The 26,718-nt window shown below is 44.8% G+C and overlaps 1 protein-coding gene across 15 annotated transcripts in view; it reads right to left on the bottom strand.

The window, feature by feature from the left end:
- The window catches only part of LOC144125168 (uncharacterized), a 264,663-nt gene that overhangs the window by 34,223 nt on the left and 203,722 nt on the right, over window positions 1-26,718 (bottom strand). For 8 of the 15 annotated variants that reach the window (XM_077658304.1, XM_077658313.1, XM_077658307.1 and 5 more), the window contains 10 exons: window positions 20,810-20,979; window positions 17,336-17,500; window positions 16,714-16,893; window positions 12,638-12,850; window positions 11,147-11,197; window positions 7,676-7,908; window positions 7,054-7,173; window positions 5,733-5,918; window positions 2,344-2,559; window positions 1,084-1,413 (listed from right to left, as the gene is read on the bottom strand). In XM_077658304.1, the coding sequence (XP_077514430.1) occupies window positions 1,084-1,413; window positions 2,344-2,559; window positions 5,733-5,918; window positions 7,054-7,173; window positions 7,676-7,908; window positions 11,147-11,197; window positions 12,638-12,850; window positions 16,714-16,893; window positions 17,336-17,500; window positions 20,810-20,979 (1,864 nt within the window). The remainder of the gene's footprint in view (window positions 1-1,083; window positions 1,414-2,343; window positions 2,560-5,732; window positions 5,919-7,053; window positions 7,174-7,675; window positions 7,909-11,146; window positions 11,198-12,637; window positions 12,851-16,713; window positions 16,894-17,335; window positions 17,501-20,809; window positions 20,980-26,718) is intronic. The other 7 variants (XM_077658306.1, XM_077658315.1, XM_077658309.1 and 4 more) reach the window with 1 other exon arrangement.

Below are 26,718 nucleotides of genomic sequence, written 5' to 3'. Positions count from 1 at the left end.
TGCTTGCATAATGAATGCACTTGCATAATGGCCACCTGCTATTTTGTTGTTGTTCTACTTTACAGCTCCACCCCATTTTCATAAGGAGTTGCTATTTGGGGGGCAATGCTCATTACACAGGATATCATATCAACAAATTTTTACATTCTGGCGACAAAAACAGCAGGTAAAACTGCTGTTGTTATTGTCAAAATTTAAATATTTGCTGATGTATTACAAGAAAACCTCAATATACTGAAGAGGATATAACAAATTACTGGCTATATCTAATGATTTCAAAAACTTTTTATGAACACATGAAATCTATGTCTTAAGCACAGTTGGACGTGGAATGGAAATAGAAAACTTTCCAATGCTGAGAAGTGCGCACTCGAACAGCAGGTGGCAGGCTTCACTGCACAACACAAGTGACTGGTAGTGGTGCAACAAGTGTCCATGCAATGGTTCGCGCCTTAATCTTGCATGTGCCAACAGCGCTATGCAAGGTATAGCAGTGTGGAGGTTTGGTAGCCAGACGGTTGGCAAGTGTTTGCACCTCTCGCTCCTGTCGACAGCACACCAGAAGTAGCAGCGTGGCTACTGAAGCCTTGCAGTAACCATCCTGTCGTGCGGCTGTACATGGACGTAGTGAGAACGGCAATAACTTTCGTGTCTGGTGTGTCGCTTTCCACATGACCCTGCTGTAATGGGGAGAAACCACCCTATGTGCCCCTGCTCGGCGCGGAAACGAACGTAATTGGAGTTTGGCACTCTGCCTTTTGCGGCATCTGGAATAGCCACGAGCGCGGCGCTAAAATTTCCTGAAACTTTCGGAAATCCGCTCCCTGGTAAGGGAGCACATTACGCTACTCAAACGTGCCTTTCAGAAGAAATTTTATTTTACAAACTCTGGCCACATCGAACTAGCCCACTACGAAGAGGTTTGACAGCCCACTGAGGAATAAGCACGGCTCCCACAATTTCAAAAATCTTTTTTTTTTAAAAAAAAGGGTAATTTTTCAGGTGTAACTACCGCAGCTTTGCTGCAGAAGTAGCTAGCAGAAGAAGCAGAAGTAGAAGTAGCAGCAGTAGCTGCCCACTTGCCTCCTTGTCCTTTTTGGTGGCCTTGAGTGTTCTTCGCAGCTGGACGTTCTCCTGGAAGGTGTCGCCAACAGCTGCCACCAGGGCATCCACTTTCTCCTCTAGGCCTCGCAGTTCCTCCCACTGCAGTGCGCTTGGCGACAGCCCATCACGGATGTCATCGGCTGAAAGGGGGCGTACCGACAGGGAAGAGGAGTCCTCACTGGCGCCTGACAGGGCTCCGTCGCGGGATCCCCCTATGGGGCTCAGTGCCTGCACCAGCTGTCGCAGTGCGCCATGTGCGTCGTGCACCTGGCGGATGCGGCTTTCCACCTTCTCTTCCAGTGAGCGCACCTGTACGCAAGCAGCAGCACAATTTTGATAACTCAACAGAATGATTTGACAGAGTCATTAATTTCGATCATTTTCAAGCTTTGACTGAACTCAAATACAGTAATACTTAATTGTATAATAACTGTATTTGAAATCTATAACTGCAGTTTTGCTTTACAGTGACAGTTGTGTGAGTATCATTAGGCGAAATCATATCGTCGCTGTCAGTGTTGTTCCCACTATCCCTTCTCCCATCCCTCCCTCCTAAGTCACATGGCCCAATGCCAGGTTGACCAGCAAACACACCTCCCGATATCTGCGCCTATGCCTCTTCCTTAAGGCATCTGTGAACTGAGCGCCACCCCTGCAACTCACCTCCCAGGGCTTACCCATGGCGCTAATGCAAGTGTAGTGGCATAAACACAACAGACACCCCTCTCCAGAGTCACCCAAACACTCCTACTGGTGTGCCACCCCAGCTGTCACTGAAATTTGCGTTACCACAAACGTAAACATTGAGTAAATTTTTTTTACGACTCCTTGTAGTTTGACTTCTGTGAGTGTTTGTTATTTCCTGAAGAGTTTGTTTTCCTATGCAGTCTTTTTTGTTAACTGTTTGGGACTGGTCTTGGTGATGACTTATGCCAATAGCGCCCTGAAAAAGTGCTTGTATAGGGGTTAGCTGTAGTGCAGATAAAAAAAGAAAGAAAACTGAGCGTCCAGTGAGGCAGAAAAAAAAAAGACCCAGGAGTGAAAATCACGACAGCTCATCTTGTCAGCAAGAATTGGTGAAAGCATAACACTACTTCACAGAGGAACGTAGTGAAATGTTTCATGCAGCCCGTAAACACAGAGACACATAGAGCAAACAGATAGATTGCTTTATAGTCTGCCTCACTGAGGGAGATGTAGACAAAAAGGGGGAGGAAGAGCGAGAAGAAGCCCACCCACCTGCGCACGGAACTCCTGCAGCAGGGATCCCATTTGGGCCACCTTGTCCAGCTCCTGTGTGCGGGCCTCCAGCTGCTCCTCGAGTTGCCGCATGCGCCCAGCCATGTCTGCCGACTGGCTGCCCAGCGCGCCCCCCGTGACCTTCTCCAGCTCCTGCAGGGCCTCCTGCTCTCGGTGGCGTGCCTCCGACAGGGCCTCCTCCAAGCCAGATACCCTCTGCAAGCAGGCAGCAAGTACTCTCAACAAGAGACTCAAGAGGAAGGAAGAAATGCAGAGAGTGAATTCACTTTGTAAGCATAAAATGTGTCCAGCAAGTGGTCTAGTGCCACCTACTGACAGGCTGGATTCCAAGACGAGGTTAATGTAGCAGCAGGTGGCAGAGGAGCCACATGGGCTGATGAGATGAAGAAGTTTGTGGGAAGGGAGAGGTTGAATGGCGCATGGCAGAGTTAATTGAAGGTGGACAAGAAAGGCCTCTGTCCTGCAGTGGATGCATTAGTCTGATGATAATGATGAGTGGTAGGCTAAGAAACTGCATCTGCTTGCACAGCTCAACATCCTACACTGTACACAAGAACTTGGTTATGTTCCTGTGCAGAAAAAAGGAGAGGAAAATGAGCATTAAGCAGAAGGGATGCCTTTAAAATTTGGGGAAGAGGGAGCGCAGAGAAGAGGGCACTCATCCACTTGGCTAGGCCCACCCTTGCATAGCTGGGGGAAGACAGATTTCTGTGCCATGCCTCGATGAAACCTGTGCTGTGAAACTACTAAGTAATACCCCTGTCACACTGGCATTTCGAAGGCCCTCGAACCGATAGCCTATTGACTTAAAAGCGATCGGGCGCCGCTACACGGGCAGTTTCAATGGTCATTGAGTCAATAGTCTATCGAGTCAAAGGAACAGTGCGAAACTCCATCGAGATTTCGAGGGCCTTCGAGCGCTGCCCAAGGTTGCTAGCGTTGCTTCGACCGATGCTAACGCGCACTTTCTTACACGATACATTCAAGGTACAAAAGGAAGAGCAAACATTATTTCCCTAAACTTTAATGCAGGAAGTCTGTACAATAATTTTAAAATTGTATCAGTCTGGGTTTAAGTGCATCAATTTTTACGTTGCGGTCTTTGCGTTGCTTGCGTACGTAGCGTTGACAACATGGCGGCGCCCTGCCCGCCCGCTTCACAGCGATCACAGCTTCGTTGCTAATCCCTCAAAGCAATATCGTCTTCTAAACTGTTGTATTCGCCTTCGATTTGTCCATTCTTACTCTCGCATAAAGTTTCAAGAGACAAATAGCTTTCGTTTTTCAGACATAAAGGCGATTTCCCAGATGTTAAGCCTGACGAAGCTTCGATACAGTTGACTGGCTTGGTTATGACTCGTACAGCAGTGTACGCATCTGTCCGTAGATGGCGCTAGAACAACAAGCGGCGTCTGATGCGTACGTGGAACTATAAGAGTTTTAAACGACATGCGCGTATGCGTGTATTTCAGCATTTAGTATAGAGTAGAATCTCAATAAACGGAAGTCGGTTAAACGGAACCAACACTTAAATGGAACAAATGCCTTGCAGTTGGTTGGTTTTGTATTAATGTAAAAAAAATCTCGTTAATCGGAACAAAAATTTTCCGACCACCGTATAAACAGAACCGAACTGAAAATAGGCTCGAAACCGCAACTTGACGTGAACGCGCAGCCCCATCGCAGTACACATCACTGCCACCCCCCCCCCCCCCCCCCCCTTCCGATTTCCGTCTTTGGACGTTTCCGGTTTTCTCGCACACTGCAACCAAATCGCTTGCTTTCTGTTATGGTGTGCTTGCAGTTGTGTTCAGTTGGGCTTAAGCCTTACATCCGCTGTTGAGCATCGTCTGCGACATTTCGTCGCGAAGTCAGCATCCGATGGCAGAGCAGAAGCGACCTCACAATGCCCTTACATTAGAAAGGAAGGTGGAGATAATCAACAACTTCGAGAGTGGTCGCTTCACAAAAACAGCGCTTGCGACGAATTACGCTGTCCCCAAGAGCAGCCTCACGAGGATACTTCAGGGCAAGGATAAGCTGCGGCAGGCTTTCGGGACGTCATGCTTTGGCGCTCACAGAAAACGACTGCGGGTGGCCAACCACGAAGATCTGGAGAAGTGCCTGGTGGTTTGGCTGCGGAGAGCCCGCAGTGAAAACTTTCCAATCAGCGGGCCACTCATTCACGCGCAAGCAGAATAATTTGTTTTGCAGCTCAGCATCGTAGGTTTCTCGTGCAGCGAAGGGTGGTTGACGAGATTGAAAGATCGGAATGGCATAGTGTGTCGTGCCGTTTCAGGGGAGGCTGCTGCTGCAGACACGACAGCATGCGGGGACTGCTGAGCAAAACGGCACCCCAAAATTCTGCAGAAGTGAGCAGCCTGTCTAGTATGGGTGGCGCCATCCAAAGAAAACGGTTGCGAGAGCTAAAACAAGCAAACATAAAGTCCTTTTTCACAAGCCAATAAATTGCAGTTCACACAGATTTCCACGGAATAAGTGGTCTATTGACATCTTTTTCTTATAATTTCAGAAGTGCTATGAAAAAAAAAAAGTTCACTGCTTACTGCTTTTGTGCAATAAAGTTTGTGCCCATAGTGTACCGTTCTCTTTATTATCTAGATTTTGCATTTGAGATCCGCTTCCGTGGAGACTGCCAACTGCGCGCACACCTGCCTCGTCGGGACCAAGCAGCGCGGAACGGATTGCGAAATCCTGAACCTTCTCTCTCTAAACGAAACTCCTGATAAACTGAACATATTTCCCCAATCCCTTGAGGGTCCGTTTAACGAGAGTCCACTGTATATTTATAAAATATTTTTGTTATTTGCGCAAAATCCAAAGTAGCGATTGCGGCGCCACACAAGCTTGGCAGGAGACACGAGAACCATTTCAATGGCCATTGAGATTTGCCATGTAGCAGCGACACAACTCCTTCGCGTTCGATGGCGATTGAGAATCTGAAAGGCCCTCGACTCGATGGGCATTGAAACTGGCCGTGTGACAGGGGTATAATACAGACCTGAAAACTGCGACACTGCAATAAAGCGGAACAATGAGATGGGCTCGTCAGTGAAAGCAACATAAGCCATCTGCTGGCTTCTGATGACTGCGCAGATTCCCTTTTCTCCATCTTCTAAAAGTGAATAAAAATAAATACTTTTATTCATACAGTATCTATATTCCTCACTTTTTTATTCTTTGCTACTGCATGAAGTTTACAAAACAGAGCCAATAGTCATTATGCCTCTCAGCCACTTAATGTAATGCACCTTCACATGACTGCAGCTGCAAGCTGTGTTAAGAGATTAAACATTTCCATACAACTGACACATTTTAGTGCTGTTCTGTTGTCTAGCAACACATACCAGCGTAAGCTCTTGGACAGATCGTGACTTGGAGGAAAGGTCAGCCTCAAGGTCACGGATGATGTCCCGAAGGTCATGTATCTTGTCATCTCTAGTGCGAACCTCAGCCTCAAGCTGGTCACGTTTGCGCTGCACCAGTCCGTGATCTTCGACTCGCATCCGCAGCTGCTGCTCCAGGGACTCGATCTGACAGGAGGAAGAGTTGAAGACAAGAGTGCAAGAGGTTTTGAGTTGTGCTTGTAGAGTTATCAGCATTCACAGTGGACGAGCACAGATTCTGTGCATGAAATTGACATTTAGGTACAGCTGTCCCGTGAACTGCTCAATACCCTGTGAAATGTTATTGAGAATTAGCCCAGGCAATAATATGTTCTGTCGAACTGTGCAATGCACAATATTTGATAATAAAGGAGCCAGAGATCATTACAAACTTTTTAGTTGGCATGAACAAGTTAGCTTTCACACAAGGTACAGTGCGCCTCTAGCTTAAAGAGCACCAATCCCTACTTCTTAGTACACATCCACATTCCTAATGAAACAATGATATCTTGCCAATGCGTCCTGTATGCCAAAGACTACCAAACAATTTTGTCTCCCATTATGGTAGTTTTGCACAAGGGAGCACTGTCCTGAAATTCTGGTGAATGCTGTGCGTAAGTGAATATTCTCCAGCTGCTGATGGAGGTTTATGAGCAGGAATAAAAATACCACTTCTGTATTTTTTGCCCCCTTTTCCTCTTAAGATTCAACCCTTTTCTTCAAACTTCGTAAGTTCAAAAAGACCCATAGTAATTATGGGAAGGTGGCAGGTTAAGCGCAGTTTGTTTTCAGAATCAAAATGGTACGATATCAACAGCCAGCTCGACTGTATGAGATGTGTTCCTCAGGGGCTACATGCTCCATTTGCTGGCACACTGGCACTTGGCCACACGCAGATCAACTGTAATTGCAATTGCTGCTTTTCCAGAAGCGCTAAGCACTGATGTATACCGCACAAACACACACACAAGATGTTCGTGTTGCCTCTTCTCCTTTAGTCAGACTGTGTACTATCAGTTCCAAACCTTGCCGCACTTCACGCAGGCTCCACATGACGATACACTCCTGGTTGACAGACCAGTGCAGTGCGACGGTCCCGACACCTACTTTTATGTCCTTGCTTACTTTTGTCTCCGATAGTTGATACTACAAAACATGTGAAAACAGGCCTGCTTGTGCATGCTCTGTACTGTTTAGGAGACATTTTTATACCTTTCCCAAGAGAAACTCACCACAGGAACACCCATGCAGATTTGGTAAAAAAAAAAAAAAAACTGCCCACCTCCTTCGAGAGGCGCTGCTCGCAGTTCTGGATTTTCTCCTTGTCCTTGAGGGCCTCCTGCATCTTAGCCAGTTCCTGGGCAAACTCCTCACGTTCCTGCTCCCGCTCATGTGCCTGTTCCTGAATGTGGGACGTGAACAACTGCGTCAGCTCAACAGTCAGTTTTACATCTGATGCTACTAAAAAAAGCATGAAGCTGTTAAAAGCTGAAGGGGCAACTGCCTCTGCATACCAGGCCAAGACCTACTAGAGAACGCACAAGTGAAATAGAGCACCAGGAAACCTCTCGTAATTTGATCGCTGTAGAAAAAGACACAATGACTACACTTTTCACTCTAACAGCAATACCATGCCAATTTGTCCCTGCTGGAACACAAAAAAAAAAGCTACACTTCTGCGGTGATGTACAATTCCCGCTACCTGCACTTCTGTTTTCTTCACTGCATCAGTGATACAACGCTGCAGCCATGTAGGAGAAACCCAGCCAAGGCAAAGTTAGACTGCAGCAAAACACAACTGCCACTTGGTTGCTGTTCAATAAGCCCCAACACGATGCACTTTACCCAAGAAAGAAATAGGAAAGAGGGAAGGAAGAGGTGAAAACAAGAGGCAGTACACTTGCCTCAATGAACTTCTTGTGGGACAGCAGCTGCTTGTCCATGGCATCGATCTGCGCCTGCATGTCGGCCACCTCGAGGCGCCTGCTCTCGAGCAGCTCCTCGCGCTGGGCAGATGCCTCCTCGAGAGCTGCCTCTAGCTCTGCGAGGCGGGCTGCCAGGGCGTCACGCTCCTGGTCCTGGCTCCGTTGGAGGCGCCGCTTCTCTTCACTCAGCCGCTCGTGCTCCTCCAGCAGCCCTGATCGGCAGGAGGAAGCGCACGAGGAGGAGACAAGGAGAGCAGAAATGAAAGTGGAAGTTTAGGTGTCAACACCTGCGGCCAAACACTTTGACAAAGCTAAGAAAGAGAAGTCGGAGCACAGCCTCCGTTACAAAAAACTGTGCCTGTCCGAATGTTCCGAAAACCGAGGAATGCTCTGGCTCGCCGAACTGGTGCGAAAATCCCTGGATCCTGGCCTTTATGCTGGTTATCCACTGGCAAAAGCATATGAATAACAGCAGAGTCGATTTTTAATATGGTCGAATATTTGCTTGTATTAAGGGGGACCCTAGTCATTGAAAGAAATTTTTATTAATGAAGTAAAAAATTATGGAAACTTCAGGGAAGGTGTATTTTTGCGTGCTGGTTCTAAATATGTCATTTAATTTCAAGTAGAACAAGTCCTTGTGCACTTATGCAATATGTTATGCAAGTCTTTTGGAGAGAGAATTTTAAAAATTTTGCTGTATTGAACTTGCTGAAAATGCATGCCATTGGTTTGTCTTGACATCAAGGAATTCAATAAGGGTAGAATTATCCTGCCTATCATAGAAGTTGTGTTATAGGGTTTTGAAGTCGCCACTTCAGAAATGGGAAGGAAAGTTCATATCCCTGTTTCTGGAGTGGCAACATGAAAGCCCCATAACTCAAGTTCTTTGATAGGCAGGGCGATAGTTTTACTCTTTAATGTTATGCATTTAAGCAAGTGTCTTACAGCAAAATTTATTAAAAGGTCTCTCCAAAAATTTAAATAACATATTGCATGAGTGCACAAGGACTTGTTTTCGAAGAAATTAATGATATACTTAGAATCAGCAGACAAAAATACACGTTCCCTCAAGACTGCATTACCAGGGTACCCCTTTCCTTTAAGGAAGGCATTTTTCATTTTTATGCACACCCAATATTGATGGCACAAACACATCAGTTTAAATAAGCCAGAAGTTCGAATGAAAGAAGTTTTCACTACACTACTTCTGCCCTGACCTGCACTTTAGAGGCAGGGTTTTGGCTTGCAATAGAAGCTATGCATAAGGTGATGCAACAGAAATATTTCTGTTATTTGAGTGAAGGATACTGTCTAGTTCGTTAAGGCATGGTGCTGTTCGTTAAGGCGTGCCATACTGTCTAGTGCCATGTGGGAGGGTTGTTCCTGCAGCCTCCATTGATATTAGGGCACACACATGTTGCCCACTTTGCAATAAAGCTGGTTGGCCACTGCTACTAAAGCATACAGCCTTTTTTTTTTAACTGCGCCCAGTGAACTTTTCTTAGAATTACTGCAATTTTAGAGACATCTTCTGAAGGGGACAGCGGCTAGAAAACCCGTTCCTTTTCCTTTTTTTTCAAGCACTTATGTGAAAGCATGGCACTAATTAATACATGTCCTTCTAAAAAAATCAAGGTCTTGCAAGATTTGTAGACGTGACATGAATTGCTTGGCATTTTGCACCTGTTATATAGTGCCAGTGAAAATGCTATGTCAGATGGTGGCAACACACATTATTAACCACTATTCCTGTTGTGAGCCGCACAAAAAAGATGAAAAGTCTTGGTCACTTTCACTAACTTCTACCTCAGCAGCTCAGCAAATAACCAGCATTGCCAGCAGTGGAAGCAGCAGATGAGGCTCTCTTAGCTTAACCGAATTTTGGATTACTGGGTAGGCACAGTCTGATCACTGGAAGTAAAGCTGCCAGTACAGACAGCTGGAAACAGGCAACAGCTGTAGGTAGAGCCAAAACAGGACACAGCCAATGAACATCTTATTTTTTCAAGATAACCTGAAGCAGGTGTTAAAGCCATTGTTAAAAAAATAATCTTATTCCCAATGTGGCAATGCTATTTGAGACAAATGTCACCATTTCAAAACTGAATGCCTTGCACTTGAAATTTTGTTGAAAGCATCTCGTACAGGTTCCACCACATACAATGCCTTAAATAGACCATCTTTATGAATTCAGATGCAATTTCAGCAGAGCAGGGGACAAAATACGCAAATTTATGCCTAATAGCTCCATTTAAAGGAGCTAAATGATCCCACTTCAGGGTATGATCAGCCAAATTCACTCCGGTCAAGTGCACCTACTAGCACACACAACAACAAATTTAGTGATACGAACATCACCAGAGATGTATCGAGGACCACAGACACGAACGCTATGTAGATCCCATTAACGCAAACAAAACTCAGATTGACTTGAACGACACACGTACCAACAGAAGCATGAATGAGCTGGGGCCAGAACTCGCACCACAAAGAAACATATTTGAGCCTTGACACTGCCTGGTGCAGTAAGACAGGGTGCTATGAAATATTTTACCGTTCGTAATGAAAAAGTTTATACTTGCTGCTAGACAAAAAATTGAAGAATCAAAGCATCCCAGGAGACAATTATTATATGCAAAGCAGCTTCTGAACATGAAGATGCCACTCATAGTTTTATAAGCCCAGCTAAAAACCAGACCAAGGAATACCAGTTAAACCAGCCTAAGCTTTAAGCAATCAGTCTAAATATTACTGCATGAACACCACTGAGCATCACATCGATAAATGTCAGGTGTGTTGTGGCCACAGGAACAGCAAAACAACATATAGCCAGTACACGAGCCACAGGACTGTGGGAGCTGTTATGAATAGTATCAGTTACTGAAACACTGCGATAGGTTAGGTACTTGCTATAATACAGCTGGCTATGATTATAATTCGCAAAGCTTCCTTGTGCAGACAATAATGCGGTGCCATGTCTTTTGTCCTGGCCGAGGCAGTGGCTGGCTTCGTAGTGAACACAATTACCAATAGCACAAAGCTCAAACGAAACATGCTATACACTTTGCATGCAAAGTAGGAGCATGCACTGCTATGAGATCTAAAAGCCACCCTTAGTGGCCATATCTCGAGATGAGACCACGACAGCACTGTTCCATGCACTGACAAAACGTTCTCCAGTCACAAGTCACACCCTTCCTTTTGCCTTAAAAACACCAACACATACCATGCACAGTTAGTTCAACCTTATCACTCCAACACACATTTTGCTTCAAGGTCCAGTCTTTGAAGAGGAACAAGACCAACTGTATGTGCAGCAGGCAACAAATCAATAAAATGTTCAAAAAAACCAATACAATCCATGCATCACAAAATTAGGTTAGAGAACATAAAGAGGTTAGAGCAAAGCAAGACAACAAAGTGCAAGTGCGGCCAATCGGCACCAACCTTCAGGCGCTTCGTTCGGTGCTTGCTCAGAGGGAGAAGGATCGCATGGTGCTTAAGAAAGAAGGGTGCAGAGAGAAAGAAAGAGGAAATAAGAGAGAGAGCAAAAGAAAGAAAAAGGGAATAAAAAGGAAAAATGAATTTTTGGGAAGAGATACAAAATATATATACAAGCATGATCACCAACCCGCACAATGCAGTGAGCATAAAAACGAGAAAGGAAAAAAAAAAAAAAGGATTCAATTGCGTGTCCAATCCACACACTGTCAATGCATAAATGCGTGAAGAAAAATATAAAGAAAACTATATATTCAATAGCACTTTCATCAGTCTGCCCAATGCCAACATTTAAGCACGATAGCTACTGCTAAAACAATATCGCTTCTTGGTAATTAGCTTAATTGTAGCGCTACATAGTTCACTATGAACAATGATAAAAACAATGACCATAATGAAGCAATTCAAGCATCCTCTTTAAACTCTGTTATAACCAGGCTTTAACTAGGCAAAAAACATTATCTACTGGCAGGTGTTTCTTGCCTTTTAAGTTGACAGACAAAAAAACAAAACAAGCAGTGTTGCTTATCAGGAAGTAAACAAATGCACAGTCCCAAAAACTTCACAGCACAGATAATATGAAACTAAATGCAGTGTCATGCTATCTAGCAGCCAGAACATTGTCATGGCAATTCTTTATGCAACAGCAGACATTTTTCAAGGACAGTGGCACAGCTGTGTGTCGTGTAATATGCTTTGTTTGTGCGCAGCATAGATATATAGGATGAGACCATTGCTGGTACGCAACGTCTCACTGAGATTTTAGACCTCAAACATGAACCACTTATAACTGCATGTTGCATGTAGAGCAAATAAAGAAAAAGAATCAGCACACCTTTAGCTCCACCATAATGCAAGGAGTTCAGTATAAAACTAAACAAGCTAATCTGGCCTCAAGCGATCACGCCAACATAATATAGCAGAAGGCAAGGCTGTGGTGTTTCCCATTACCTGACCAATGAGCAGACCACAATCACAACTGTGTTGAGAAACTCTGCAGTATGGTGTACCTCAGCATTTGCTAGGCATGCTGAGCTGACCAATGCTTCCAAAGTGCAGGAACTGAACTGGAAATTCTAAGTGCAGTCTAAATGACCAACCAACACGACATCACTTGAGGAACCTGTAACAGGCGACACAAAGAGCAACATGCTGCTGTGGCTGCTAGTGAAGCCACTGCTCCCTCAGCCGCATCATGACGACAAGAGTGGCTGTGCCACACTGCTGCTTCTTCCCATGAGTGCAGAGAACTGACAATGCCATCTTGAGGTGGATCTGGAAGACACTGGTAAACACACTCTCCTCACCTCACTCTGCTTCATGCTAGAAAAATGTGCCCATGAATTAATAAAAAAAGAAAGCACACCATGCACAGCTACTGCTCTAAAAAGAGAGGAAGCAAAAGCAAGTACTTGGGAGAGGGAGAGAAGCACTCACTGATCTGTGGTTCGTGCAGCCCCTCCCGAAGCATGCGGCGCTGCTCTTCCAGCAACTGGCGCTGCTCCCCGAGAGACTCCCGAGCGTCCTCGAGGCGCTGTGCACGGGCACGTGCACTCCGCACCTCCCGCTGTAGCTCTGTTTGTTGCTCTTCCAGTTGGGAGAGGGTGTCTTCCAGCCGTTGCTTCTCCAGCTCCAAGGCACGCACTCGCTCTGAAGAAAGAAGGGGCGAAGTGTAAGGGGAAAACGAGCATGCTACAGCATTCCGCGCATAAGCAGCCCCCTACAGCTGGGCCCGATAGGCCTCGGCGCAGAAACACTTCAGTGGAACCTAGTTGACACTGAATTCAACAGGCAGTTTGAATGTGAAAAGTTTGGTGTCAACAGCTGCTCGCAAACTGCAGCACCTCTGTTAGGAATGCTTTTTGTAGCGTCTTTACCCTTAAATTATCGCATCAATTTGGTTTCAGATGAAAGTAAGCTAATTAATAATGAAAGCATTTTCAGGAACGAGATGGGCCATACAGATCAACAAATGAATATATCACTTCGTTCTGTAGTGGGGTGACATCACTTTATACTTAGCATAGACCCTAACCTCTCTAAACTTAAATTTTAAACCCCTAATGAACACATTTATTTTTGAATATGGTACAAAATGGACGTTTAGTGACCGTGCTGTCGTCTGTTGGCAAACCAATAAAAGGCTTTGGACGAACTGGACACAGTGCGCCTGAAAACACATGACAAGCTGGACTTGTCATGAGCCAGAAAGGACAGTTGGCCTATGACGAGCCTGGCGTGTCCAAGTCTGCTTAGGGGGGTTAACTACCAATTGTAGAAAGCGACAGCAGCTGCTTTACTTGTTTTCACAGCCGTTTTGTTGTTTTTATGCATCCATATTAATACCACTCTTGCAGCTACTCTCTGCTGGCTCACTTCCTGGCTCTTTTCAAAGCCTAAAGCGTTCCAGGCCTCTATAACCTCTACTCAGGGCTAGGAAGCTTGCAACGAATTGGGCTGTGTTCTATCATATGTGAAAAGCATCACCTAGTGGTTTTGAGAAAAGACCAAAAGAAAGAAGGAAATGAAGTAAATGCTCTCTGTCACACTGTATGACTGAGTCAGACAAGTGACAGATTGATGCCGACACTTTAACTGACAGCATGTTCTGTAGTTTATCTCTGACGAAGTCTCCAGGAAGCTTTTAGCGAATTTTTTCATTACGTGCTCCACATCTTTTTTTGACGTACACAGTTACTGCATAATGAAGCCATGCTCAATGTACAACTTGTGTATGAAGAAGTACGATTTGCTGCTTAAAGGGACCCAGAAAGGGGCTCTCAATAAAGGTACAATATGCCTGTGATGTTAAAAGACGATGGTTTATAATTATTCCCAGCAAGAATTATTTTAATGCGTTTTGTGGAAGCTGAGTTATATGCTGACAAAATTTTAACTTCCGCGTCTTCGCGCCTTTCCCTCTCCTCTCGCACTCCAAAACGGCGGAGCGGCCCCACTCACTCGGCCCCTCCCCTACCTCTGCCGGCTGCGGCGTGCGCCGAGTGGCCGTGGTAGTGCGTGACGTCTAAAAGAATTTGGCGCTGTGAACCAATGATAACCACCGGCTGCTGACGTTATTTGCACGACGTGACGTCATATGCCAGGTTTTCGTGCGAAAACCCGGCACCGCAAACCGGCACCGTAAGGTGAGAAAGCAGGAATTTTTAAAAATGTATTGTAAATATCTCGCTTGCTTTTGAGGTCTCTTATGCAGCAAGGACGCTCGGTGGCTTGTAATTTACATAGCGCAAATATTTTAAAGCCAAGCTCAAACACCCCTTTCTGTGGACCTTTAAGACGAACTAAAACTTCAAACCTACACAGGTAGTGGGGCTCGACAGAGCTTCAAGAGTCAACTTTAGTTAGCAGTCTGGCGTCGAAGACACTGTTTGATACTCGCATGCAGCGTGAGCATGAGGAGCGGTGCAACAGATAGCGCTATTATGGCTCAGTTGGCAACTATGGAGGTTGTACACCTCAACTCAGTCGAGCCTTCTATTCAGTTCACAATGGAACGAGAAGTAAACAACACTTAGCCATTCCTGGACATCTTCATAAGAAGAAAAGAAGCAGACCTAAAGTTCGGTGTCTATAGGAAGCCAACCCATACTCGCCGCTACCTAAATTTTAATTCCACCCATCCTACTAGCCACAAGGGATCCGTCGTCTCCTCTCTCCTGAGAAAAGAAAAGCCAATCTGCTCCTCCGAAGCGGAGAAAAAAAGCAGAAGAAGCCACCGTTCTCGCTGAGCTACAGAAGGATGGCTACACACGTGGCTTTATTCAACGCGTTGGTTGTCGTCAAGCTCGGAGGACAGGGTGACCAGCCAACAATGAAACAACGAAACGTGCGTGCGTTGTGCTTCCATATGTGAGGGGAACCAGTGAGGCAATCGCACACATTCTCAGAAAACATGGAATCCACGTGGCTCACAAACCTGTTTCGACAATAAGCCGCTTCTTACCACGACCGAAAGACTGCGTCCCCAGAGAAAAACAACCGGGTGTCGTCTACAAAATCCCATGCTCAGAGTGTCCAGCTTCATACATAGGCGAACAAAAAACCTCCACCAAAGAATAAGGCAACACAGAAATGACATCCAGCTAATGAATTCAGAACGCAATCCCTCGCCGAACACTGCGAGTGTGCCGACCACCGGATAGCCTTCGAGGAGGTGAGCGTCTTGGCCGTAGAACCAAACCTGTTCAAGAGGCGACATGTGGAGTCATGGCACATCCGGCTCACAAAGGAGACGATGAATAGGACTCCAGGAACGCTCCCCTCCGCGTACGTTAGTGGACTGCGCTACGTGCTAACAAAGGGAGAGCGAAGGCAGCAACCCGCTGCTGCTGCTGGCACACTTTAGTCACCCCTGAAGAAGGGACCAAGTTGGTCCCGAATGTTGGGTAAAGCTAAAAATATTGGCTGGCGTCAGTTTTTTTTTTCTCTCAACTATCTCAAGAACCCAACCAGTTGGACTTCCGTAGAAGATGTTTTTGTTCAACTATGAAGGTTGCGTCGAGTGCCGCCGGTGACTTCACTTTCTTCCTCAGGTTTCCGCTGTACTCTCCTCTTTCACTTCCTCCTCATGCTCCCTTCGCTATCGCCATCCTTCGTCCTCTGCTGTGCTCAGAGTTTGATCTCTTTTATCCCCTGATGTACTCGTTCGCTCGGTTACACCAAGGCTGAGGCACGCCGCTTAAAGCAGGAATGGCCACATAAGAACTGCGCTTTAAAATATAAAGCTCACTGGGCCTCTGTCTGGCTCATGCAGTGAGACCCATTTTGCCTTGTTAGCATTCCGAATCTTTTGACAACGAGAGGAGATGTGGTCCCGAATCCTCTGAAGCTTAAGACCTCCAGTGGTGCTAGGCAGCCCCAAAGCAGTGCGTAGAAGCAAACCCCTTGATCTGTACAATGTACATTTTTGACAAAGGTTGTGCATGCACGAAACGTGACAAGGCTAAAAAATTATGAGGTGCACTTAAGCGTCCTTACGTGTGGAAATACGAAAGTGTGCGATCCGCCACTTGCGCCATCTGCTGGGCCAGCGTTGTACATTACAAGGGGGGTGTTCAGTGGGTGCCGCATGATGGTGCTAGGACTGCATGCCAATCACGGAGGAAATTTACCAGAAACAGAAGAAATTTGGCACTCGCTTGATTGCGACATCTGTAATTAACATGCTGGCCTCAGTACATATCTCAAAGATACGTTTTTAAGAATTGTGCAGTCACTAGACACGCCTTTATACGCCTTCAAACGTCGAAGTGTCGTGGAGGGGTGGAAGCGTTCCCGTCTCGCACGCCAGCGGCCCGGGTTCGATTCCCACCTATACCCAAATTTTATTTCATATAAATACCATAAAACTTGTGATTGACAGTTTTTGCAGACCCTTTTGCGGACAGCCTCTGTCTATAACTTCCATCCATCACTCACGAGCCTAGCAAGGCTTCCGCATTACAAGGGGGCAATGGATGCAAGTTTTTGCCCACTCTGATGGCAATGCCCACCCTGTGCATGGAGCAGGTCCAGGGACAGCTGGTTGTGCAACTGGCTCTCCTGGCGCAACTCATGGCAGAGGTCTCGATTGCGCTGCACCAGACCACGGAAGTCCTCTCCTCGATGCTCGGACACTTCTGCAAGCAGCCGCAGCACCCTGTCCACAGCTGTACGCAGGCGACGGCTTGCCCCTGTGGTGGCATACCATGAAGTCACAACTATGCAGGACAACTGGTAGTGGTAAAAGTATAAAAGATTGAGCGAGTGTCTGCGTATGTGCATGTGTTTACGCATACACATGAATAAGCAACTGCACCCTGCATGTGTCTTGCTGGAAAGTGACTTGCTTGTGCTTTCCTCGGCATCACTGACTGAGCCTGTCTAATCCAACTGAATGGGCACCTCACATCACCTGGACAGATTAAATGTTTTTAAAAGTTTTTTTTAATAATATATAATCAATGCACGACATGCAATTTATTTTTTTCATTTAAATTCTGTTTAAATCTGAAACTGCATCTATATCTAATTAATAAATGAATGCTTAGGGAACATGCCACAACATAAGGTAAGCAAGCATTGAGGATGAAATGGCTTCAAACAGCAGAGACAGTGCACCCTGCAGTGGCTCACCAAGGACCACGTCTTCGCCCTCCATCTCGGTTGTGTCCTGCATGCCAATGGCTGAGGCAAACATGTCCCAGGTGCGTGGTGTCAGGTCAGGTCCATCCTCGCACAGCTCCGAGAGAAAGCCATCACCAAAGTCTTCCTTGGAGCCTTGCGTCTGGCAGCTCATGCCTAAGGGGCCCCACAAAGCAAAGCCTTGAAATGCATGTCTAAAATGGCTGCCATTTGAACTCATTGGTATAATGCCCTTCAGAGTGCGTGTGTATAGTGCATTAAAAATGAATGCATGAAGAAAAACACACATGCTTATATTTCAAACTTAAATGGACCTGTACAGCAAAAAATAGAAACGCCTTCTGTGATTTACATGACACACACACAGCAGTGGCCCCTTTGAGGAATGGCAACCATTATGCAGACTACATGCTTTGCAGAATGTGTTGCAATGGGTAATGGAATAATCAGTCATGACAGAATGAAATTAAGTGCCCCCAGTGTTTGTTACAGGCTACTACTGCTCATCAGTCAGTTTACAGTCAGGCCACAGTATGGGATATATACAGCATAAGGGGGGGACGCAGGTCTTAGAATGGCCAAATATGGTAAAAAAATCGGTTTTGTGAAAAACACATTTTCGAAATGTCTGTACCTTCAAGCACTTGCCCTCAAAATATTAACGCTAAATTCGATTGGGAAATACGGTAAAATCGACTTCCAAAACATCACGGGAGCACGAAATGCCCCGAAACGGGCAAAATTTGTTCGAACTTCCCGCGCGTGTCGCGGGCGAAGCATTTAGCCGATCGGCACCATCTCGGACTCGTTTTGAAGCTTGTTTCTTTATGCGCATTTTGCTGCATTTCAAAATGGCGTCGCTCAATAAGAACGACCGCAGTAGTTGGTTTTCCAAAGGCCTTTTCTTGGCAGCTAATATGGAGGGCGCACGCGCGAGGCGAGCCTCTTGTTCGAGGCTTACCGTTAACCGACGCGACCAGCACGCCATTTTGTTTTCTTCCTATTTTTTTTTGGGCCACTGTGGTTCCCGTTTTGCACGTTTGACCATGTCTATTTTTGCGTAGCACTCGCTTAGCTAAGTTTCTCGAGATCTTTTTTGCGATTTTTTTTTTCCTACATCGCATACTTTGTCAGTACAAAGTAACTGATGCCGGGAGACGTACGTTTGAAGAAGATGACGCGTAGTATGTACGGGAGAAAGCGTCGCCTGCCTAACGCAAAGCGCAGTTCGACGTCGGGACGTTCAACCGTGCCGGATGATTGTTCGCAGCTAGAGTCACTAAATAAAAATTTTTAAATTTTAAATTTTTAACTCTATTTGCAGCCAGAGCGAGTGTCGCCTGCCTCATCACATGCCCCTACATTGGACCTTGCCGGATGAGGATTGTTCGAAGTTACAGCGAGCGTCGCCTGTTTTGTCGCTTGTGCGATGTTCGATCGTGCTGGATAAGGATTGTTTGGAGCCTCGGCTAGCGTCACCTGCCCCAACGCCTGATCAGTTTGCTCCAGAATCCAGTCCCAGCAGGTTTTGTCGACATGACACGGAGTTTTACAAAGCGGAGGAGATCACCGCGCGCACGGAACACGCAGACATGATCAAGCCCGGCATGGGTGCTAAGTAGGCAACGCAGCCTCAGCTACACTGCAGGCTGCAACATCCTTCGTCGCAGCATTGAAAAGGACCAGAAAAGGGTGAAGAAGAAAACAACAGCCTTTTTGAGCAATAATGCAGACAAAAAAAAAATAAATCTCTCTAGGAGGCACAGTGGAGACAGGTCTCCAGACCAGCCCTGGACAGGTGTAGACCACCAATATGAACCCCCCAGACCACAGCCCGGGACAGGTGCAAATCACTGTCAGCATGGACGAGAACTGTTTAGTTACTAAGCTATTGCAGCCCTCGTGCAATAACTGGCAAGACACAATAAAGTATTGCCACTGTCTTGGCTAGATTTCAAATTCGCAAATTTTGTTGAATTCTTAATGGCATATGCCATCTTCACCTTGGGTTGTCTGTGATATCTTCAATTTTAGTTGACATATTTGGAAACGGAAGACAGTTTTGGAAATGAGAAGAACATGTCATTTTTCGTGAGAAATATCACAGTGAAGCTACGGACCATTCATCTTATAACATGTGGTCAAACTTCAAATGCATTCTTCTCAGTTTCACATTTTTGGTCAATCTCCTCAGCCTTACACAGGATATTGATAACTTCATTTTGTCTAATAATAACCTTGCTATCATTTTCTTCGGAGAGAAATGAGGTACCAGTGACATTTTTACTTTTTTGTTTAGGCCACGCACAAATAGCAATTTGCAATTGGCTTAACGAGTTGCAGTGTCAAATACTGCACCTTTTTACTCTCGACATAATTCATCAGGATAACATGCTTTTAGACAAAAACGAAGAATATCGTCGTGTATGGGAACTCTCCGGCTGTCAATTCATGCAATTAAAAGCAACAAATCTCAATGAGAAAGTTAATTAAAACCGCGTTAAGAGATTACCTAATTTCACTCTAGACTTTGTAGGATAACTGTTGATCTAAGACCATCAGCTCAATTATGATTACATTTTTGGAATAAGAAGAGAAAAATGCATCTGTGTGCAAAATTTCATGAGATTCTAACTATAATTAAAAAAGTTGGTTTTAAGACCCTCGTCCCCCCTTATTAACAGGAGAATGCTCCTTGAGCTGCCATCCGATAAAACCTAGTTCTCATAAGTGCCTACAAATGAGCCGAATGATTGCAGTGACACCTTTCCCCTATGCCTTTTGTGGCATGCCTGGCAGAGGACCCATGTTTCCATGAAATACACGCTTGACACTTGCCCAGCATAACAACAGTGAAAAGCAAGGAGAAAACAAGAATTCCCCAGTGTTTTTACAGCTCCATTGTGGACTTACTACGCATTCAAATGGAAAGATGACAAACTTGGCTCAGCTATGGAGGCGATTGTAACAGGAAGTTTTCTCCCACACTTACCTGTAATTCTTTTCTAAACCAGCTAAAATTTATTTTGTTAGATAAACCTAGTATTGTTTCGTTGTGTGCAGTTTAGAAACCAATATGAATATCTACTATACATTGATTATTAATCTCCACTGCCTATTGTTACATAGCTCTGAGTCAAAACAACCCTGTTGTTCTGCGCTTGTTGTTGTCATTATTAAAATTTCAGTTCACACTAGCTGAAAATTTTACTGACTTCCTGCTGTTTGGTACCATGGAACTGCGTGATGAACAAGCTTAGAAACTTTGAAGCACTAACCTGCAGCACTGAAAAGTTTAATATGCACAAAAGGGCCTCAGTTATTATTCTCGTGCTATGTATGCAGTACAGGTTTCGTTAAAAGCCACTTCCTTCTGCGTGAGCTTCTCTCCACAAAAGCATACATACGAAAAAAAGAAAAGAAAAACAGGAGGGAGCAAAAAGCAGTGGAGAGATGCATGCTAACCTCCAAGGCTAGAGTAGTCTTCGTCAGCAGCTGTGTTGGATGCTGGGGAATCGACGCGCGAGAGTCCCAGCTGGCCCAGTGCATCCTGAATCTCTTGCTCCGTGTCCACGTAAGTCTTCACCAGGTCAGAGAGCACATTTAACAGGCGCGTGTTGGTCTGCGCTGTGTGCCTACAGCAGAGACAGGGGGGGAGGAGGAAGACGAAGCGAGAGAAGTGTGGCACAGGCGGTGGTGTGCCAGCTTGGTTTCAGAGCAAACCATGCACTCCGCATGCACGTATGGCTCCAGTGGGTGGCACATCAGCAATAAGGCCACAGCTCAGGCTTACACCCTTGACGCAAAAATAGTGGTCGGCCAGAAAGCAAATTAATGCTGCACAAAAGAGGGCTTTAAACATACCCAGGAAAACACAACAGAGCGATATAAACTTATCCTGCAAGCCACTACAGCATTAAGAATGTAAGCTGAAGTTGTGAGCTTAATGAATGGCTCATATATAGGAAGTCAACTTTAGTCTTTATTAGATAAAATGAAAATGAACGACAATAATGAAAACATTCCTCATCTGGTCTAACAAGAAAAAGGTATTATGACTGCAAAGCAAGAATGGAAGAAGTGAACTGCTGCCATCTTGCAGATGATGGCCGTGAACTCACCCTTCCATTTTCAAGCTTTCCAGCTGACACAACAAGAGATAACCTCAGCCATCACTGCTTCATTCATACCAATTATACACACTTAAATTTATTTAAACCTGCAGCTTAAATTTAACGGTCAATTTTGCAGGCCGAACGATTCCCCCCCAACTCATGGCTCTTGTAAGAATTCGACTGGTGTCACATCTTTTGGCATGCCTGCTTTGAGTGCTCGACTAATACACTGAAGCAATAATAAAGCACCTGGTTGACTGCAACAGCAACTAAAATGAAAAGAAAAAAGATAAGATGAAATTTTTAAAGGCTCTGCATTACCTAACTGTTTCTGCACCTGCTCTCAAATTACCACAAACTACATGACCATGACTACATGTTTTCCCATGTACAAATGCTTAAAAGTGAATGCAGCCTCTAAATGATGTCACTGACTGTCAAAATGATGAGATGTGAAGCTTTAGAATATGAAAACTAACATGCCTCAAAAACAAATTTTGAAAAGCTAAACACACAAAAATGCCTTAAATAAAGAAACTGTTAGTACTGGCTGAATGAGAGCTTTTTTCGTTCCCCTAATACTTCAGTGTTTCAGGACACCAATGCAACCATAAGATGGCCAAAAAACAATATCAAATGGCCCTTCATAAGCACTACTCACATTACTCTGCCAATATTGTCCCTAACCTGAAAACCACAGCCAGTTTGATGTAGTCTGCCAAGTCAAAGTTGACTGGTGCAGCAAGCTAAGTGCAAGAAAACCATCTGTGCACCTAAGAGCGCTGAACTGAGCACTGAGAATGTGCCGGGGTTGAAATACAGCACGTGCAGCACGTGACGCCTCTATTTTTCTGGGTAAAACCACTGTAGTCATCTGTTAACCATCGCAAGAGAGCTAGCCAGGCCTAGCGAACCTCCCGACTTCACACAAAGACGCACAGTCACGCATACTTACCAATTCCATGACCGTGACAAGCAAGTGTTGGATAAACCCAATCACCCATACTCAAGGCAATAAATGCAAGAAGAATTCCAAGCAAAACCGCAATCAACAGAAAATGCTGGCTTTAGTGAACGGAACTGCCTGTGCTGAGATAGGTATGTTTTGGGCAGCAACTCTAAAATGTTATTTCATGTTCAGCGTTCGCTTGCAGATACTGTGACCTTCAACAGAGATGGCAATTTGCAGCCTCTTTCACATAACAGCACACTGCCCACAGCACCTGTAGTATCTCAACCACAGATCTGGAAGACTGCGCCTTGGTCCTGCAAAAGCACTTGCCCCTTCTCTTCCTTACAAATGGTGAGTAAAATTGAGTGAGTGAATGCAAGAATCAATCAAGTGATCCAGGCCTCACAATTGACACTCTTGTGCTGATGTGGTCAAAGCCCTCCCTCCATGTCATACCTTTGACTCTGGAGGTTTATAGGCGACAGGTAAACAAGTGCCGTAGCCAAATGTGCTTCTGTTGTGCAAAGGAGACTGAGAACAATGTTTATCTCTGCACAAGATTTCAGCACTAACATAAAATTAACTTTTTTTTTATAGTAGTTGTTGCTAATGCGCCGGCTACAGCGAATACCACTCACTACATATAGCAATGTACATAGATCAATCTTGTACTAGCTATGCAAAGAATGCAAAGATGACCTAAGGTGGACGAGGATTAATTTACACCAACAATTCCACAAACAATTCCTATGCAAAGAGCTTTATCCATATGTAATGAATGGGCTGCATTTTCATAGTTGCAAGGGGGACCAATTAGTAGGATCAGAAAGGAACAAAAAGAAGAAATCAGAGAAGAGTATCAAGGGAAGCTTAATATAAAGTAAGCAAAGCCAACCACATTTCCTGTCCAAGCAGAAGTGATCAGAAAAGCACAGAAAAGTGTTGGGAGACAATTCCATAGTAAAAGCACACAAGGGCCTGCAGAAATTCCGTGCTGTGAAAAAAGCCAGTGGCTATCCATGCAAAGATATCACACCGCCAAGGGGCATTAAGTTTGTTATAAAGGCTAGCTTGAAGCTTCTTGTGTTAGATGAACTTTGATAGAATGAATAAGTATTAATAAACACCAAGAAAATAAGTGAAGATACATTTCTCAAGAACCTAACGTTTTCTGAACAGCTGCCAGTAAGAAATTTTCAATTCACGAATACCCCATAAAGATCACAGTAGTTTAAAGTGGTCATCAAGATGGGCTCTCCAATCTCCAATAAGCGTGCATTTGCAGATGTTTATGGAATGAAGGCAAAACAAAGTTCCAACTGCTTTCCACACCCCTCTGTGTGTTCACTCACATGCCAACATGAATGCAAGCATGCATCCCTCTTCCCAACAACTTTGAAAAATTATTTTTCATATCGTCCCCATCGCTGCTGTCTCAGCTGTAAGAAAGTCAACTCAGCCAGCCAAATGGGACAAGGTCACAAAATTCCAGGGGAAAAAAAAAAAAAAACACCACTAGCTGGATCCCTCCACATTTCCTCCCCTTTGCAATGTTTTCTTTACCTGGCTCCCTAAAAATTTCACAACAAAACCTGGGCATGGTAAACCAGAGGTCTATACAAAGCAAGTTATGAAATCATTACAACAAGGATATATGCTCTCACATACGTGAACATCAACCAGCCCTGGCATGGAAAAAATACTCCCTTTTTAAAACAGTTCAGCATCCTAAACCGGACCTCTGCAGCACTGCTGTGCAACCCCGAGGGCAGAAACCGACACAATCACGTATAAAGGAGAGGCCAGGCCAAAGCACAAGGGTTGCTTTCCACTTAAGCTGCTCAAAAAAAGAAAAGATGAGAAGTGAACCAATGCATAGCAAACTCGAAAAAGAGCCACAGAGCAGCACAAAGCAATGCGGAAGAAGTGGACAAGAGAAGCTGTTCTCGGTGACCCACAGGCTCAATGTGCTTGCCAATCCCTGCTGCAGAGACAGTGCTGTGCTCACTTCTTTGCTCCTCCCAAGCCCCAACCACAGAGGGCGAGGCACAAGGTCTGTGTGTTCTCATTCCCAGTGCAACTTTGAGCAGACGACTGCACGTTCTGTCCTCACTGCAGTTTCGCATACACGCCTCTTCCAGTGATTGGTGCAGCTGAATGTACAGCAGGTAAAAAAAAAAAAAGACTATATATATATATATATATATATATATATATATATATATATATATATATAACTGACTGCCGGTTACCATGCCTGTGTACCGCGAGAGACAATGACATTCGCAGTGGTGAATATGCCATTCGCCGCACCAATGAGTGGTGCCCCTACGTACAAAGGAGCGCTAGGCACATACATTAGTTTGTGCTGTTGAACATAGAGGGCGTCACTTCCATTTGCGTGCCGTTTGTTTTCGTGTTACACAATGATGCCGCAGAACCGGGAAACATGCCCTTAACCGCTGCTGCTGTAAAACTAATAACATTTTGGCCCTCGAGATAACTGCTATGCAGAAACAAAAGCAGGTGCGCAGCATGTTGTCTACCTGCACAAAAGAAATGAGCTTCCTTCCACACCTGACACGGTGTAGACGAAACTGGTAGCAATTGCAGTACATCTCAAACCATCAAGATGTAAGCACCCGCTGATGCTTTTGTCAAATGCCGCAGTCAGTATGAATAGAATACAGATGAACTACACACCACCTTAATGCCACGAAGAAATGTGGTCTACTGGGCAGTTACTACGCCTGCCATACACTGTTTTAGGGGATATATAATCGAGGCACGCTGCATCCAGTCAAAGGCCCCAAAGCAGCACCTCAAAAGCTGCAGTGCACATTACATACAGTGATTTGCTCACTTGCACAAGCGGGATGCTACGGACACGACCTTCTGTCTCACACTGTGTGTAATATGTAGCATCCAAGATGTACTGATCAAATACAATGGCAAAACTAAATGTGATGATGCTCACAAAGACAAACCATACCACATGACTACAAATGCATGTTAGTAAGGAATTTCTAATTAAGAAGAAAGAGAAATGGGCCACAGGTAGGGCATATAATGCTTTTATCAAAATAAAAAAAATTGGGCCAAAAATGCAACTTACTGCTATGGCATTACTAATAATAGGATGGTCTCACATATTAAAGGTGTAAATAATATTGGCAAATACAGCTTAAAAGCTGTAAAATATGTACACTACCACCATGAGAGCTGTACCTGCGTCATATCCACTGCCATGTTCCTTACCTTGAATCGCAAGGCAAACCATAATAGCATAGTGCTTGAAGGCCTCATTCGAAGCTTCAGCATTCTGAATATACTGCACAAAATTTACACACATATTTGTGTGCCTACTTCAACAGGTAACAGCATTCTAAATGTTTCACCTACCTTATTTTTACACTAAGCGTATATCTGTGGCTCAACATGCTTGTTAACAGAGCAAACAAAACCAAGAATGCCAAAACTGTGCAGTCCACCGAAAGCAGTGCGGATGCAAAGAAACCACAATTGGTAAGGTCAAAGAGGAAGGTGTAAGATGCATGCACACATTCAACCCCTAAATCAGGCATAAAGGGCAGAGGTAGGAGTAGGGGCAAGAAAAGAAATTAAAGAGTCCCGCAAAGCAACCACCAGAAATAGCGAACACAGGTTCAAAACATAAAACTAGGCATATAAAAAGCAGTGATGACTGAGCTCAAGGCAATGATTCTCTAGGCTGCTTCCTGCAATCTAGCAATTTCCACAGCAATGGTCTAACGTCGACAGCCAGCCAGTAATGTTGCTTTTAACAGCGTCTACTCCAGTGCACCTCTGATGACAACTAGCAAACTTGTGCAACTTGCACGCAAATGTTAACACCTTGCACAAACTTTGCAATTTGCAAGACGGACAGTTTGTACCCCACTCCTGCCTAAGGCCTGTAACACAGGCCGGCAGTATTTGCTAAATAAATAAACAACTACATTGTCTTGCCAAGAAATGTAAAACAGAGGTCTCTAGACTTATGCCTGAAAATTTTTCTAGGTGTAATAAATAAAATCAAACAGATAAAAACTTACTGTGTACTGCCTACGACTGTGATAAAGCAACCATAAAGCACATATCATCCCTTGAGCATTTCACTGAGCAGTGGCCAGAGAACTAGCGACAATCAACGATGTGCAAAACAAGCAAGGCAAAATGGGTACCACCATTGCCAAATGCCCTCACTCTCTATGCCAACTGCATATTGTAACTTGGCTCTTCTTATAAGAGCTCCCATGGAAGCATGTGTACCCTTATAAAACCTTCAG

This window comes from Amblyomma americanum, chromosome 3 (assembly GCF_052857255.1).
Source record: "Amblyomma americanum isolate KBUSLIRL-KWMA chromosome 3, ASM5285725v1, whole genome shotgun sequence".
Lineage (NCBI taxonomy): Eukaryota > Metazoa > Arthropoda > Arachnida > Ixodida > Ixodidae > Amblyomma > Amblyomma americanum.
Note: the sequence above shows the minus strand (reverse complement) of the source record. Positions and strands in the feature narration are given on the sequence as shown.